This window comes from Silurus meridionalis, chromosome 28, assembly GCF_014805685.1.
Source record: "Silurus meridionalis isolate SWU-2019-XX chromosome 28, ASM1480568v1, whole genome shotgun sequence".
Taxonomy (NCBI): Eukaryota; Metazoa; Chordata; class Actinopteri; order Siluriformes; family Siluridae; genus Silurus; species Silurus meridionalis.
Window position 1 is genome coordinate 5,541,380 of NC_060911.1, and position 13,412 is coordinate 5,554,791.

At 38.2% G+C, this 13,412-nt stretch overlaps 2 protein-coding genes across 2 annotated transcripts; one reads left to right on the forward strand and one right to left on the reverse strand.

Annotated features, from left to right (window-relative positions):
- Nucleotides 1–369: 369 nt before the first annotated feature.
- Nucleotides 370–6,328, forward strand: si:ch211-63p21.8 (kelch-like protein 33). The gene is made up of 4 exons (XM_046842711.1): nt 370–1,219; nt 2,462–3,410; nt 4,854–5,024; nt 5,556–6,328. The coding sequence occupies exons 1-4, from the start codon at nt 463–465 to the stop codon at nt 6,094–6,096; spliced, it is 2,418 nt and encodes an 805-aa protein (XP_046698667.1). The 5' UTR covers nt 370–462; the 3' UTR covers nt 6,097–6,328.
- A 2,534-nt stretch (nt 6,329–8,862) lies between these two features.
- Nucleotides 8,863–12,790, reverse strand: LOC124381176 (kelch-like protein 33). The gene is made up of 4 exons (XM_046842592.1): nt 12,073–12,790; nt 10,618–11,557; nt 10,370–10,540; nt 8,863–9,658 (listed from the first exon to the last, which is right to left on the reverse strand). The coding sequence occupies exons 1-4, from the start codon at nt 12,788–12,790 to the stop codon at nt 9,139–9,141; spliced, it is 2,349 nt and encodes a 782-aa protein (XP_046698548.1). The 3' UTR covers nt 8,863–9,138.
- Nucleotides 12,791–13,412: the final 622 nt, after the last annotated feature.

Consider the following 13,412-nt stretch of genomic DNA (forward strand, 5'->3'; position numbering starts at 1 on the left):
ACCATTATTTAATCGTATGCTATTGCATGCATAATTTTGAACAGGCCAAATTATGTGTGAAACTCAGCCAAAGTTCTGTCATTAAGAGAGAAAAAAAAGAAGTTACACAAGAGTACATCTTTAGAGAGAAATCCTGCTAGTAAATGTGTCAGCATACTTGTTTTGTGATCATGGTCCCATTAAATTTTACTGAATTGTGTTCTTAAAAATGTTTCTGGTAGTGGACTTCTGTAGACTTTAGTAGACTTTTGGCACCTACTGTCTCCCACTAAAGACCGCAAAGCCAAGGTCTAAGGACATCTGATCTACTGAAGCAGAATCTAAAATTAGAATGTTGTTTACTTGAAAAATTGATCATGGTGGCATGTGGGCACTGTATAAACAGATTGCCGAAAACAGAGAGAAAAACTAACGATACAGACAGGTATACGTTCGTTGTGGGGCTGCAATTCATCAGCAAGTATGGAGTTTACAAGGCGCTACCTGCCTATGGAATGGGAAGAACGGTGGAGAAAAGAGAAGGAGCGAAGGAAAAAAGTGATAGATGAAGGAGGGGAAGAGTTTGAAAGGGAGAGCAGGAGACTAACATGGATTAGGGCGTACAATGACAGCAGAATGGGGATGAAGGAAAACAAGGTCAATAAGAACGAGAGAGGGATTCAGGAAACAGAGAACAAGTGGAATGACGAGATAGAGACAAAGAAGTTCACAAAAGATTCTTACCCAACTGAAATCTTCAAAGCCATGGAGAAACTGAGGTGTTGCTCAGTCCTTACTGACCTGATCCTAAGTGTTGAGCATGGATTTGTTGTTCATGCTCACTCAGTGGTCCTGGCTGCTGTAAGTACCCGCATCCAACAGATGCTCCAACAGAGGAACGAAAAGAACGAGAGTGAGATATGTCTACATCTGGGTCCAGAGGTATGTTATGTGGGCTTATCTGCAGTGCTGGAATTTGCCTACTCTGGAAAGATAGCTGGTCTGAACAATAACTCCTTAGCGCAGATTCAGGCAGCTGCTTTACATCTGGGAGTTTCAAGGGTTCTAGAGCTCTGCAAAAAAGAAGAAGAGGGGGAGAGTAAGAAAAATGAAGAGAAGGAAATGAAAAAAATGAATGGCAAAGAACACAGAAAGCTTAACCTTCAGTCCATTAGGCAGCTGTGGGCAGAGAAGGTGGGCTGTGATGTGGAGCTGGAAGCTCAAGGAAGAAAATTTCATGGTAAAGATATGCCAGAGTGTTGACTCTAGTCTAAATAGTCTACGTTCAAATTATACTCATTCGATTTGACGAGCCTCAAGACCTCAGTACATCAAATGCATTTTACATAACAGGCAACAATTTATACATATACCATCAAGACTTTTTATTATCTGGACAACAAAGCTTGTTTCCTCGTGATCACGACATCATTTTCTCCCAAAATCTCTCGCAATAATCTAAAGTAAATTTTCTCATGATCTCGACATACAAACATTGATCAGTACTTCATTTTCCTGTGTATTTGGCAGCATCATGGGTGATAGCATTTGCTTTTACTTTGATCAGGGACTCAATCAAACTACAGATAAAGTCCATATTTGCTGTGGAAAATTAGGATAGAAAACTATGATAAAACTATGATAGAGATTTCAAATGCCAACGTGTACTTTAATACAATTAGGTTGTGAGAATATGGGTTTTTACATTGAGATTACGAGAAAATTACGATGTGATAACGAGTAAAAAACTCATTTTGAGATCAGGAGAAAACAAGAAAGGTAAATATTATAACGCATGACCTCTATGGACTTCCATATTAGCGAATAGAGAAATCCAAATAATTCTGGACTTGCCGTTCCACTATTTTTGCAGATGTGCATATTTCATTATTCCATTTTTCATTATTTCATGTTTTAAATAAGAAGTCAGTGAAACATTTTAAATACTTGAAAGGTGCGTCTACATACGTATATGTATTCACCCTTGTTGCACCACCATGTTTTTTTTGGAAAGCGACATGGTTGCAGAGTCAGATTTTTGGTTATAGTCATCAAAAATCTTTCTCAGGCAAGACCACAAAGCAGGAATGTGATTCCTGTCAGGTCTTAGCTGAACTCTAACTCTGCTCAATGACACAGATTTCAAACATGGCCGCCGTGATGTACAGCATAGAGAACGCTCTCGTGTTTACAGGTAGCTTTTTAAAGGACTCATTTCAAGGGCATCATTGACTCTTTGAGAAGTATACATACGCATTCTTAGTTTATATTCTCAGTTATATCTTCACCTCCAGTTTTGCAATTTGTTCATGTTGCTTGCTGATCACTTGGCCTTTTGTTTGTTTCTTTGATTGATCTTTGACCTTTTGATTGATTTTGGAATCTTTTAAAATGGGATTTTTTTTGGTTAAGTTACATTTAAAGAATACCATATGGGATATTACTATTACATTGAGCTTTATTTCATTTTTTTCATTTACAGCACACAGGGTGATTCTGAGTGCCAGCAGTGACTATTTCCATGCAATGTTCAGCAGTGGTATGAAGGAGACCCACCAGACCTCAGTGTCCCTGCTATTAGTAGGGGCACCTGAACTTGAAGCACTTCTTCATTGCTGCTACAGTGGACATCTGTTTCTTGACTGGGGATGCATTTTTGAGCTCACCATCGCTGCTCTACAGTTTCAATTCCAACCAGCACTCTCGCTCTGCCTTAGCTACCTGGAACAGCAAATGGATGTCCACAACTGCTTGGATGTGGCTGCCTTTGCTGAAGCGTACATGCTTGGTGACTTGTTTGAAACAGCTGAAGACTTCATCCTCATGCACTTCCAGGAAGTTATGGCTACTCCAATGTTCTTGGAATTGCCAGCAGAGAAGCTTTTAAACCTTCTAAGACGCGATGCCTTGTGTGTTCCATCGGAGCTGTCTGTCTTCCGAGCAGTGGTGGCATGGATTGAGGCAGATCCAGAGCAAAGGCTTTCTCAAGCCCAGGAAGTAATGACAGGAGTGCGGTTTCCTCTCATGACCTTCCGAGAGTTTCGAGAGGTCCGAGCCGTTAACCTGCAAATGGAGTGTCGTGGCAATGAAGATGTATATCTATACCACACAGCACTAAAAGAATTTGGATTTGGAGACTCCAGCCAAGTAGTTCAGCATCGTATACGTTACCCCAAAGATGTTCTTGTTGTTGTTGGAGGAGATCAGTTAAATCCAGACGACGGCCAACGGCTTCCTAGCAAACAGCTGTGGTTTGCTAACTCCATGCGGAGCGGTACAGGATTGGTCAAGGATATGGAGTGGAGGATGTTGGGTGAAATGCCATCGAGAGCAAGATTCAGGCATGGAATTAGCATACTAGATGGGAAACTGTATGTAGCAGGAGGTTGCCATTACTATTCTAAGACAGACACAATGAAATCTGCATACAGGTATGATCTAGGTCTTCCAAAACTTATATTCTGTGCATTAATATAATAATTAATCATTTCTTGATAGATAATTTAATCTGTGAATCTTGTGTATTCATAAATTTCTTCATAAATAGTTTTCCCACTTGATTTGTCACTGTATTCACTTTTCATAATTACCAACGAATAATTTTTCACATTGACTTCTCACAAATATTTTTTGTCACACCTGATTTTCTCATTATACTTTTTTTCTCGCATATTTTTTTGCCATTTTTGGCATGTAGAAATAATTTTTCACAAGTGCTTTCAAATTGTTTTGTATTTGGTTTACTTTCCTGTGTCCTCACCTGCACATAATTGCTTTATTTTCATTAATCGATTCTTCTCAAAATTCATCAACTTTATACTTTTTGTAAAACATTTTTATGGATGTGACACATTTTTGCACAAGAAAAATCTTTTTAAAAAGTTATAGTAAATAATAAGTTGGTTTTTACAAGTGATCAGTCTTATAGTTTTCCTATAATGACAAGTTGAACTGCTCATACATTGAATTCAAATAGTATTCAGATGAACTTCATCCTTCGTTCAAATAGATTTTTTTCTCATTAATCTACACTTAGTACCCTAAAAGCAGTTCAATCATGGTTTCATTAGACCAGAGACTTTTGTTCCACATAGTCAGAGTCCTTCAGGTGTTTGTTGGCAAACTCCAAGTGGTTTTGCACTGAGGAGAGGCTTCCATTCAGCCACTCTGCCATAATGACCAGATCAGTAAAGTGCTGCAGTGATGGTTGTCCTTCTGGAACTTTGTCCATCTCCACACAAGATCTCCATAGCTTAGTTAGAGTGACCATAGCGTTCTTAGTCACCTCTCTTATCAGGCTCTTCTCTCACAAATGTTCAGTTTGGCTAGGAGACCAGCTCTTGGAAGAGTTTGGGTTGTGACACACTTCTTCTTCCAATTGAGAATTATGGAGGACACTGTGATCAAGGAGAATTATCAGTGCAGCAGAATTGTTTTGTGGCTTTCCCTAACAATTTAGTGTCTTGCAACAACCCTGACTCTGAGCTTTGCAGGCAGCTCATTTGACCAAAAGGCTCTAATATGAATTGTCAGCTGTGACTCTCTGCTGTGACATTCAAAGTGTAGAAACATCTCAGCAACAATCAAGAGAAATGGTAGACATCTGAGCTAATAAGTGTTGTTACATGATCAAACATCTAATGTTTAAATTTCATACTAGAATTCTGTTTTTACTTTGTCATTATGTGGTACTGAGTGTAGATTAGTAAGAAAATAACGATTGTAGTATCAGGCGACAACATAAAATGTGAAGAGGGTCTGAATACTTTCTGAATGCACTGTACATGTACATGATTTTTAGGTTCTTTTGTATTTGTTTTTATTCTGTAGTTAAATTTCTTTTTCTTCTAAATCTTATACACACACTGGCACAGGTATGACCCTATAAACAACTCATGGAAGAGACTGTCAGATATGCAAGAGCACAGGAGTAACTTTACTATGGTGGTGAGAGAGGATAGTCTGTATGCAATTGGAGGAGACAAGGACATCAGCACTAATTTGGACAGTGTTGAAAAATACTCAGTGGAAACAGACACATGGAGGTAAGAAACTATAAGAAGAATTGCCTAGAATAGTATACGTACCACTAAATTAAATTGAACATATTTCATCATGCCAATGAAATAATGGGAAGCAAAATGTGTAGATGCAACCTTTCTGATACACTATATGGACAAAGGTTTCGTATGTACTTTTTAAACATCCCATTCCACATCTAGTTCAGATTTGTAGTTATAATAACCTAGACTGGGGTGATGTTCCACTAGATTTTGGAGTGTGCTTGTGGAGATTTTGTCAATTTAGCCACACGGCTGTTAGTCAAGTCAGGTACTGATATAGGTGAGGTGACGAGGCCTAGGGTCCAGTCAGCGTTCCAGTTCATCCCAAAGGAGTTCAGTAGGGTTGAGGTCAGGTATTTATAGCAGGCCACTCAAGACCTTTCACTCCAGCCCATCATATCTTCATGGGGCTGGCTGTGTGCACAGGGCCATAGTCATGCTGGAACAGGTTTGGGTGTTGAGACACTTTTGTCCAAATAGTGAATAATAGCTTGTTTCTGTGTTTTGTTCTAGCTTGGCACATTCACTGGACCAGCCTCTGAGTGGCCATGCAGCTGTTGTTTGGGAAGGAGAGATTTTTATCTCAGGAGGTTTTAATTTAAAGTACCAGTGCCTGGTGTCCATGTTTCTCTACCATCCCGAGCGTGGCACGACATATCTTTCGGACATGGCCCATGATCGAGCTCAGCACTGCATGGAAAGCTTGGCCAAGTGCTTCTACGTAGCTGGAGGAGTGTGTAACCTGCGAGAGTTCTACACAGATCAGTTGTCCTGTGAAAGCTATGACCCTAGAAGTGATATGTGGACTGCATTTACGCCTCTTCCGCTGTGCCATGTTGGAGCAGCCTCAGCTGTCCTGGAGGGAAAGTTGTATGTGTTGGGTGGTTATTCTCAGGAAGATTACAGTGAGGCCAGATTGGTACATCGCTATGACCCTGGAAATAAGAGATGGGAGAATATGGGCAAGATGGCCGGCCCTGTCACAGACATTCGGGCTTGTTTACTCCATTTACCTGTTCAGTTGAGAAGGTCAGATAGACTGAAAGCTATGTAAAAGCCATATTTAATCCCACTGACATTTGTGGTGTTAAAAGGTATCTTTTTTCATGATGTCACCTATTATAAATATAATAAGACACCTAGAACTGCTTCCCAAACCTCAGGGAGCCTCCCGATGTAAGTTTTATGTAATGGAGACTAAAATGAGCTTAGGACATACTATATGGACAAAAGTTCATTGGCACCTGACCATAAAATTCATATCAGTTATACACATCCCATTTAACATTCAGTCCCCATTTGCTGTTATACTTTTGGAAAGATGTTCCACTAGATTTTGGAGTGTGCTTGTGAAAATGTGTTTTTATTCAGCCACAAGGGTGTTAATAAAGTTAGAGGTCTGGGGTGCAGTCAGCCTTCCAATTCATTCTAAAGGTGTTCAATAGGGTTGAGGTCAGAGCTCTATAGCAGGCCATTCAAGATCTTCCACTTTAACCCATGTCAACCATATCTTCATAGCTTTGTGCACAGCTAAATTGTCATGATGGTTCAGGTTTGGGCCTCCTAGTTTAAATGAAGGGAAAGTTTAACGCCACAGCATCTAAAGACGTCTTGTACAATTGTGTGTCTCCAACTTTTTGGTAACAGTTTGAAGAAGAACCACATATGGCTGGAAAAGTCATGTGTCTGAATACATTGTCCATATGGTGGTTAATTGTTCTTAGCAAGTACATGACTCTTAATGTTGGAATTCGTTTGGCATTGTTACACCAGAGATTTGATATTTCGACATACTACTGAAAACAAAACAAAACATTTAATTGGAATTAGAAAAATTAAGCACATCCTATGACACATTTCTCTTTATTATCAATATTAATAATTAAGTGGTGTAGATTCAATGAAGAATAAAGAAGTTTCATACAGTATACTGTATTAGTGATGTTGATTGTAAAGTTTGCTTGTATTTATAAAATAAATAAAAATAATAATAAATAAATAAATAAATAAATAAGAATCACTATATTTTTTAGTCCATGATGATGCATGTTAAGAATATTAATGGTTTTAAACATAAGACAGTACTATCAGTGGAACTGGTGTAAAATAGCCTGATCTAGTTGTTGTGTAAATGTTTTATATGTTAAGTGAATTATGAATTATGTAATGACTTATGAAATGCAAATACATGCAATATTCAAAAACTCAAAATTCTGAAGCCTGGAGATGAAAAATGAACAATAAATACAAATTAGGACCTGTTTTTTTTTTTTATTATTTTTTTTTTAGCACTCCTTATCTGAACCTTATGGTTAGCAAAACAGCTTTTGGTATTAAAAAAAAAAAAGTTACAAATTTAAAAACAAACATTGCATAAAGTAAAAAAAAATATATTATACAGAAACACAGTAAAACAGAGCGCTGCATCACAAACAGGTATCTCATACAGCAAGAATGAATGCAAGAACTAAAGCAAGAAACCTAATGAATGCAATAAAACTAGTTTTTTTCACTGCAGCTGTGGCCCACATACCTCATGAAATGACCCCGGGGTTTTGGTAAATTTCCATATGTTTTTGAGCATTTATTTTCATGCATTTGTGTTTTCCTGTGGATTTTAACTAATAGCAATTAAGAACAAATTCTATGGGAAAGAAAATGCAAAAATATTAATGGTTTATGAAAAAGTTTAAAAATAGTTTTGAACTGTTTTGTCCGACCAAATAAATTTCTTCTCTTCTGTCAGCCATTGTGTAATGAAAAGCAGCTATTAATCCACATGAATATATTTGAGCTTGTGCAGTTTCCAACAAATGCAGTTTGCAAGCTAGTGAACTTTCTTACTATCCAATCAAAAGGCGTGAAAATGCTGAAATAATTCTATGCCTTCTAGGGGGCCTCGGAGTCAACGAGTCACAGTCTGATTAGTTAAAGCAACAGCTCCAAAATACATGCATTTAAATCTACCAAGAGCCTGCACTGTTCATTTTTGCTGGCCTTACAATAACATGTGATGTGATGGCTGAAATCTGATTGGATAGAAACTTCAATGTAGAATTGTGCTGCTACCCGAGAGAAACGCTATAAAATGAACTGGGAATAATTGAATACATATTCATAAGCAAAAATATATGAAACATATGTACTGTATCATGGCTGACCCTGCGCTATGACCCCAGCTTCCTAGCATCACTGGGATATGCGAAGAAGTTTGACAGTGTTGTAAAAAAAAAAAAAAAAAAGTACATGTGACAAGTAAGAAATCACATTTCTTTCTTTTCTTTTCTTTCATAGATATTAGGCCTGCAGAGAAAGACATTTGCTGATGTTGTTAAAAAAGGAAATATTACTGGAAAATTAATGGGAATAATTTGACAATGTTTTTGTGGCCATCTTTTGGTTTCCTCTCACTGTTCAAAAGAAATATTCCAATAAGTAGACTGGATCCACTGAATTCATTCATTATTGAATGTCCCATTCATGTATTTCCACCTCACACCAAGTGTTTCCAGGATTTCCTTGAGATCAACTTCAACCATCACCACGATTAAGTAGTTACTGACGATTTGATTGGTCATCCATGTAAAGATACTCAAAAATATGATAAATATACATGATATGCTAATACATTTAGCTTCAGTCTGAAAGGCTAAAGCGTGTCCAGTGGCCTACATTGAACATTATGTTCTCACTGTGTGCATTCTCTGTATAAAGAGGTGCCAACATCCCACACCAGTCCACAGCACAGAACAGTAACAAGTAGCTTAGTCACGCAACTCAACATTTATCAGGCCGTATTTGTGTAAGTGGCCTATAATTAGTCACCATATTTCTTCACAACCTTTCAAAGATACAGCTAGAAGACCATATCCTTTTTGGATATCATTTTATTGCGTGGAGAAAATAATATTGAATATTGGTTTTCACATATTGAATTATTAGGAGTTGTATAAGCTGGTTTCTGATGTATTAGAAAATATTTAATTAGAGTGTGTTTGGAGAGCAGTGATCTAAAATATTATATAACTGTTTAAACTGAGCTTAATTTCTTACAAATATTTCTCATATAATTCTGAATAAAGCAGAAAAAAAAACATCATTGTCTAAGGTGGTGAGGTACAGCCAGTACACATGCTGCTATATGTGTGTTAGATCCAGGGGTTCCGCACAAGTTCTCCCAGTGCTGCATCGCTGGATCATACCTATGAATCACTTTTGTGTCGCTGTAATCTTCATGGCAATAACCACCAATGACATAAATCTTTCCTTCCAACACTGCAGATGCTGCACTGACATGAGGCATAGACATGGACATAATGGCACACCAGCAATTATTCACCGGATCAAAGATCTCACAGGCTAGCTGGTCAAATAACTGCCCAGCTACACCAGAGACTCCACCAGCTACATACAGGCAGTCTTTCAAGGTCTCCATGCAATGTTGGGCTCGACTCTGGGACATATCTCTAAGGTATGTGGTGCCTTTCTCTGGGTGATAGAGAAACATAGATTCCAAGCACTGGTATCTGCTGTCAAAGCCTCCTGAGATGAAAATCTCTCCATTCCATACACTGGCAGCATGACTACTTAAGGATTGGTCCAGAGGTTGAACAAAGCTGGAGAAAGAAACTTGAGTGTTGGTAACACAATGTGATGCAGGTTAAGTGCAATTAATGGTCTTAGTACTATATCTTACCTTCAAATCAATGTTCCTGCTCCAAACTCAAACTTGTTTTTTATAAGGTTCTATCTACTAGTTTATCATCAAACAATATAAGATGAGATGAACACAACATGGGCAGTGCAAAAGAAACAGACATGAAGTCTCAGTTTAGAGTCAAAGATAAAAATAATGTTTAGCTGTAGATGTTCTACATGTAATTAAGTTTGAATAAAACGATTGGAACACCGGTCTACTGTACTCACTGGTTTTTATAATATATAAAAAATTCTGGCACATTAGAACGTCTTCATTGCTGCACATAGCTAAAGTGTTTTTTAATATCAGAAAACAATCTGCTGAAGGGATTGAATTTTCTTGTAAGACATGTTTTGGTGGTACATAATGTGTTGGATGTTCTGGAAAAAAGCATAACCTTAAATTTTACTTCATAAAAAAATATTGGAACTTAAAGATATTTAAGAAGCATATATATGATCATGATCTGATCTTAGTTGGCTCAAAATGTCCTTATCTACTGAGGGTTTTATTTGTTCCATGAGGTTAAGATGTTGCTTAATTAGAGACTATTGAAGCTTATATAACAATAAGGGTTTATCCATGTTGCTCACTGAATTTCCAGTGTTTCAGTGTACATCATGCTTACCTCCAAGAATCTGTAATAGGACAGTAGACCTCTACACTTTCAATGTTTTCTTCAATATCTTTGTTTCCACCAATGGCTAACATTTTTCCATCCACAACCAAAAGCGCAAAGTTGCCCCTTTTCTCATTCATATCAGCCAACCTTTGCCAATTATTTTGGATCGTATCATACCTGTAAAAGAGAGTACATATCATAAATGGACCAGAAATTAATCTACCTATAATTTGAGTATAGTCTTGATACTTTACCTATAGGCACATTTCATCATGTCGTCCTTCCCATAATAATGTCGCCCACCAACTACATATAATTTCCCACCCATTACTTTAGCACTATGACAGAATCTGGGTTTCTCTGGTAAGTCTCCCAGTTTTCTCCATTCGATTCTTTTCATTAAGCCAACATGGTTATGGAAGGCATTGCTGAACCATAATTCCCCACAGGGTAAGCGTTTATCAAGGTTTTTAGTGATCTTTTCACCACCAACAAGGACCAGAGTCTCTTTAGGCAGGTAGATTCTAAAATCTGAATAGGAATGAAAGGTATTAGTACAGAACTCTTCAAACAGGGACTCATAAAGATCCCTATCACTGACTCGTGGCCACGACGTTATAACCTTCACTTCTCTGAATTCCGTAAAGGTCATTAGAGGAAACAGGACAGTTCTCATTAAATCCCTGGCTTCTTTCACCCTAGCCATTGTATCGGCATTTATCCAGGATACGACAGCTCTGAACACGGACAGCTCTGATTTTACACAGAGGCAGTTGCTGCGTAGATATGCCTTCAGCTTCTCCACAGGCAGGTCCTGAAATTTTTCAGTGACTGCCACATCCTCAAAATGTCTAAGCGTAAAGTCTTCTGCCATTTCTCGCAAGTCGAGCATCTCATAAGCTTTGGCAAATGCAACAACATCCAGACAATTATAAGCATCCATTTCCTGCTGCAGAAAGTTGAGGCAGAGCGAGAGAGCTGTTTGGAATTGGAACCGAAGAGCAGTGGAGGTGAGCTCAAAAATGCAGCCCCATCCAAGTAACAGATGTCCACTGTAGCAGCAATGAAGAAGGGCTTCTAGTTCAGGTGCCCCCATTAATAGCAGTGACACTGATTCCTGTTGGGTTTCCTTCATCCCGCTGCTGAACATTGCTCGGAAATAGTCACTGCTGGCACTCAGAATAACCCTGTGTGCTGTAAGTGTTAATGACAACAGCAATGTAAATACAATACAATAACAGAAAATTTATTGGTCTTGGAAAAAAATAAAAACTTAATTTTCTGTACAGTTTACAATGAGGTGCACAAATAAGCATCGATTACAATATATTATCTGTATTAAAGTTCTCATAATTCACATAATTTAACAAAAATTGAATTTAAAAAGCATATTCTGTTAGTCAAAATAATGAACGAATAATATTGTAAAAAAACAAAACGAAAATTGATGGCATTTGACAGATGCCCTTAAGTGACTTATAACTATGTGAGCAGTTGAGGGTTAAGGGCCTTTCTCGAGGGCCCTGCAGGGGTCGTTAGGTGGTGTTGAGTTTTGAACTTTTAACAACCTTGTAGTCAGAAGCCCAGCTTCTCAACCACAGACCTTCCAGTTTCCCAACTATTGTACTACAGCACGTACATAATAATAGTGCATAGTTGATATTATAGTAATTTGCCTAAATAATAATAATATTTTTGATTCTCCATACCATTAAATATTCTTCCTTCAGCCTCCACCTCCACATCACAGCCCACTCTCTTGTCCCACAGCTGCCTGATGGCCTGCAAGCTGACCTTCTTCTGTTCTTCAGCAGAGATTCCACTATTTCTCTCCTTTATCTTCATCTCACAGTCATTCTTTTCCTGTCTTTCCTCTTCTTCTTTGCAAAGCTTCAAAACCCTTGGAACTCCCAGGTAAAGAGCAGCAGCCTGAATCTGAGTTAAAGATCCTCTGGTCAAATTACTGATGATTCCAGTGTAGGCAAACTCCAACACTGCAGATATGCCCAAATCTGATACTTCTGGACCAACACATATAAATCTCTGTCTCTCATTTATTTCTTGGAGCATCTGCTGGACAACGGAGCTCACAGCAGCCAGAACTACAGAGTGACCATGGAAATGAGCCTTACTTTGAGTTTTTAGGGTGAGATCAGTGAGAAAAGACAATTGTTTCATTTCCTCCAAAGCGTGGAAAAGGCTGTCTGGGTAGGATGGGTTGCAGTATAGCTTTTCGGTATATTCTTCAGATTCCTTGCTGGTTTTACTGTGAGTGGTCTTAAAGGATATCTTCTCAAACTGTTGTTTGTCGTTATAAGCATCATCATCATCATCATCATCATCATCATCACTTGGAGGAAAAAGTACATTACAAACATCATTTTCTTGCTGCTCACTTCCCTGAGATAGCTTCAAATATCTTGCCATGTTCTTCAAGGTTTTTGTCCTCATTCATAAATTCTTCTGCTTTTATGCCCACTTCCTTTTTATTCTCTTAACTTAGGCAGTGTCTTTTTTTGCTTTTGAAGGATGCTGGCAAGTCACATAAAAACAATGCTGGGCCACAGCCATGAATAGCTTTCACCTCTTTTTTGCATTTGGTCGCAGTAGAACAAGTAGCTGCCAAGGGCTTGGTAAAAAAATGAACCCAGTCCAGTCAGTATGTCCACAGAGTTTCTTCTCCTGCCTACTTTAGTTTTTTTGGACTTCTGACTGGAGTGCTTTTGAACTCCCTCACACACCAGGCAGAATGCTATTTTTACCTTACCTCAGAGGAGTCTTCGAATTAGGGCCGACTTCAGAGCAACAATGTCATCTTATGCCATCCGACGTGTTTTTTTTACGTTTTGTATTCAAGCCGATCAACACAACATTAGGGTGATTTACACTTGAATTGAGTCCACATCACTCATCAACCCCAATCTTCTTAAATATTATCGTGGAGAATTGCTCCAGGAGTTACTGATACGAATCAGTGTTTCAAATGTCATCATATCATCCATTAAACCTGGTCGCAAATCAGTTGAATTGTTGTTCACACAAACAGTTT

Excerpts from the sequence above, each read along its gene's own strand:
- si:ch211-63p21.8 (XM_046842711.1), top strand. The coding sequence starts at position 463 with ATGGAGTTTACAAGGCGCTACCTGCCTATGGAATGGGAAGAACGGTGG. Across the intron at positions 3,411-4,853 it reads ACAATGAAATCTGCATACAG|GTATGACCCTATAAACAACT; the intron begins GTATGATCTAGG and ends ACACTGGCACAG. Across the intron at positions 5,025-5,555 it reads GTGGAAACAGACACATGGAG|CTTGGCACATTCACTGGACC; the intron begins GTAAGAAACTAT and ends GTTTTGTTCTAG.
- LOC124381176 (XM_046842592.1), bottom strand. The coding sequence starts at position 12,790 with ATGGCAAGATATTTGAAGCTATCTCAGGGAAGTGAGCAGCAAGAAAAT. Across the intron at positions 11,558-12,072 it reads TGAAGGAAGAATATTTAATG|CACACAGGGTTATTCTGAGT; the intron begins GTATGGAGAATC and ends TAACACTTACAG. Across the intron at positions 9,659-10,369 it reads CCTATTACAGATTCTTGGAG|CTTTGTTCAACCTCTGGACC; the intron begins GTAAGCATGATG and ends TTCTTTCTCCAG.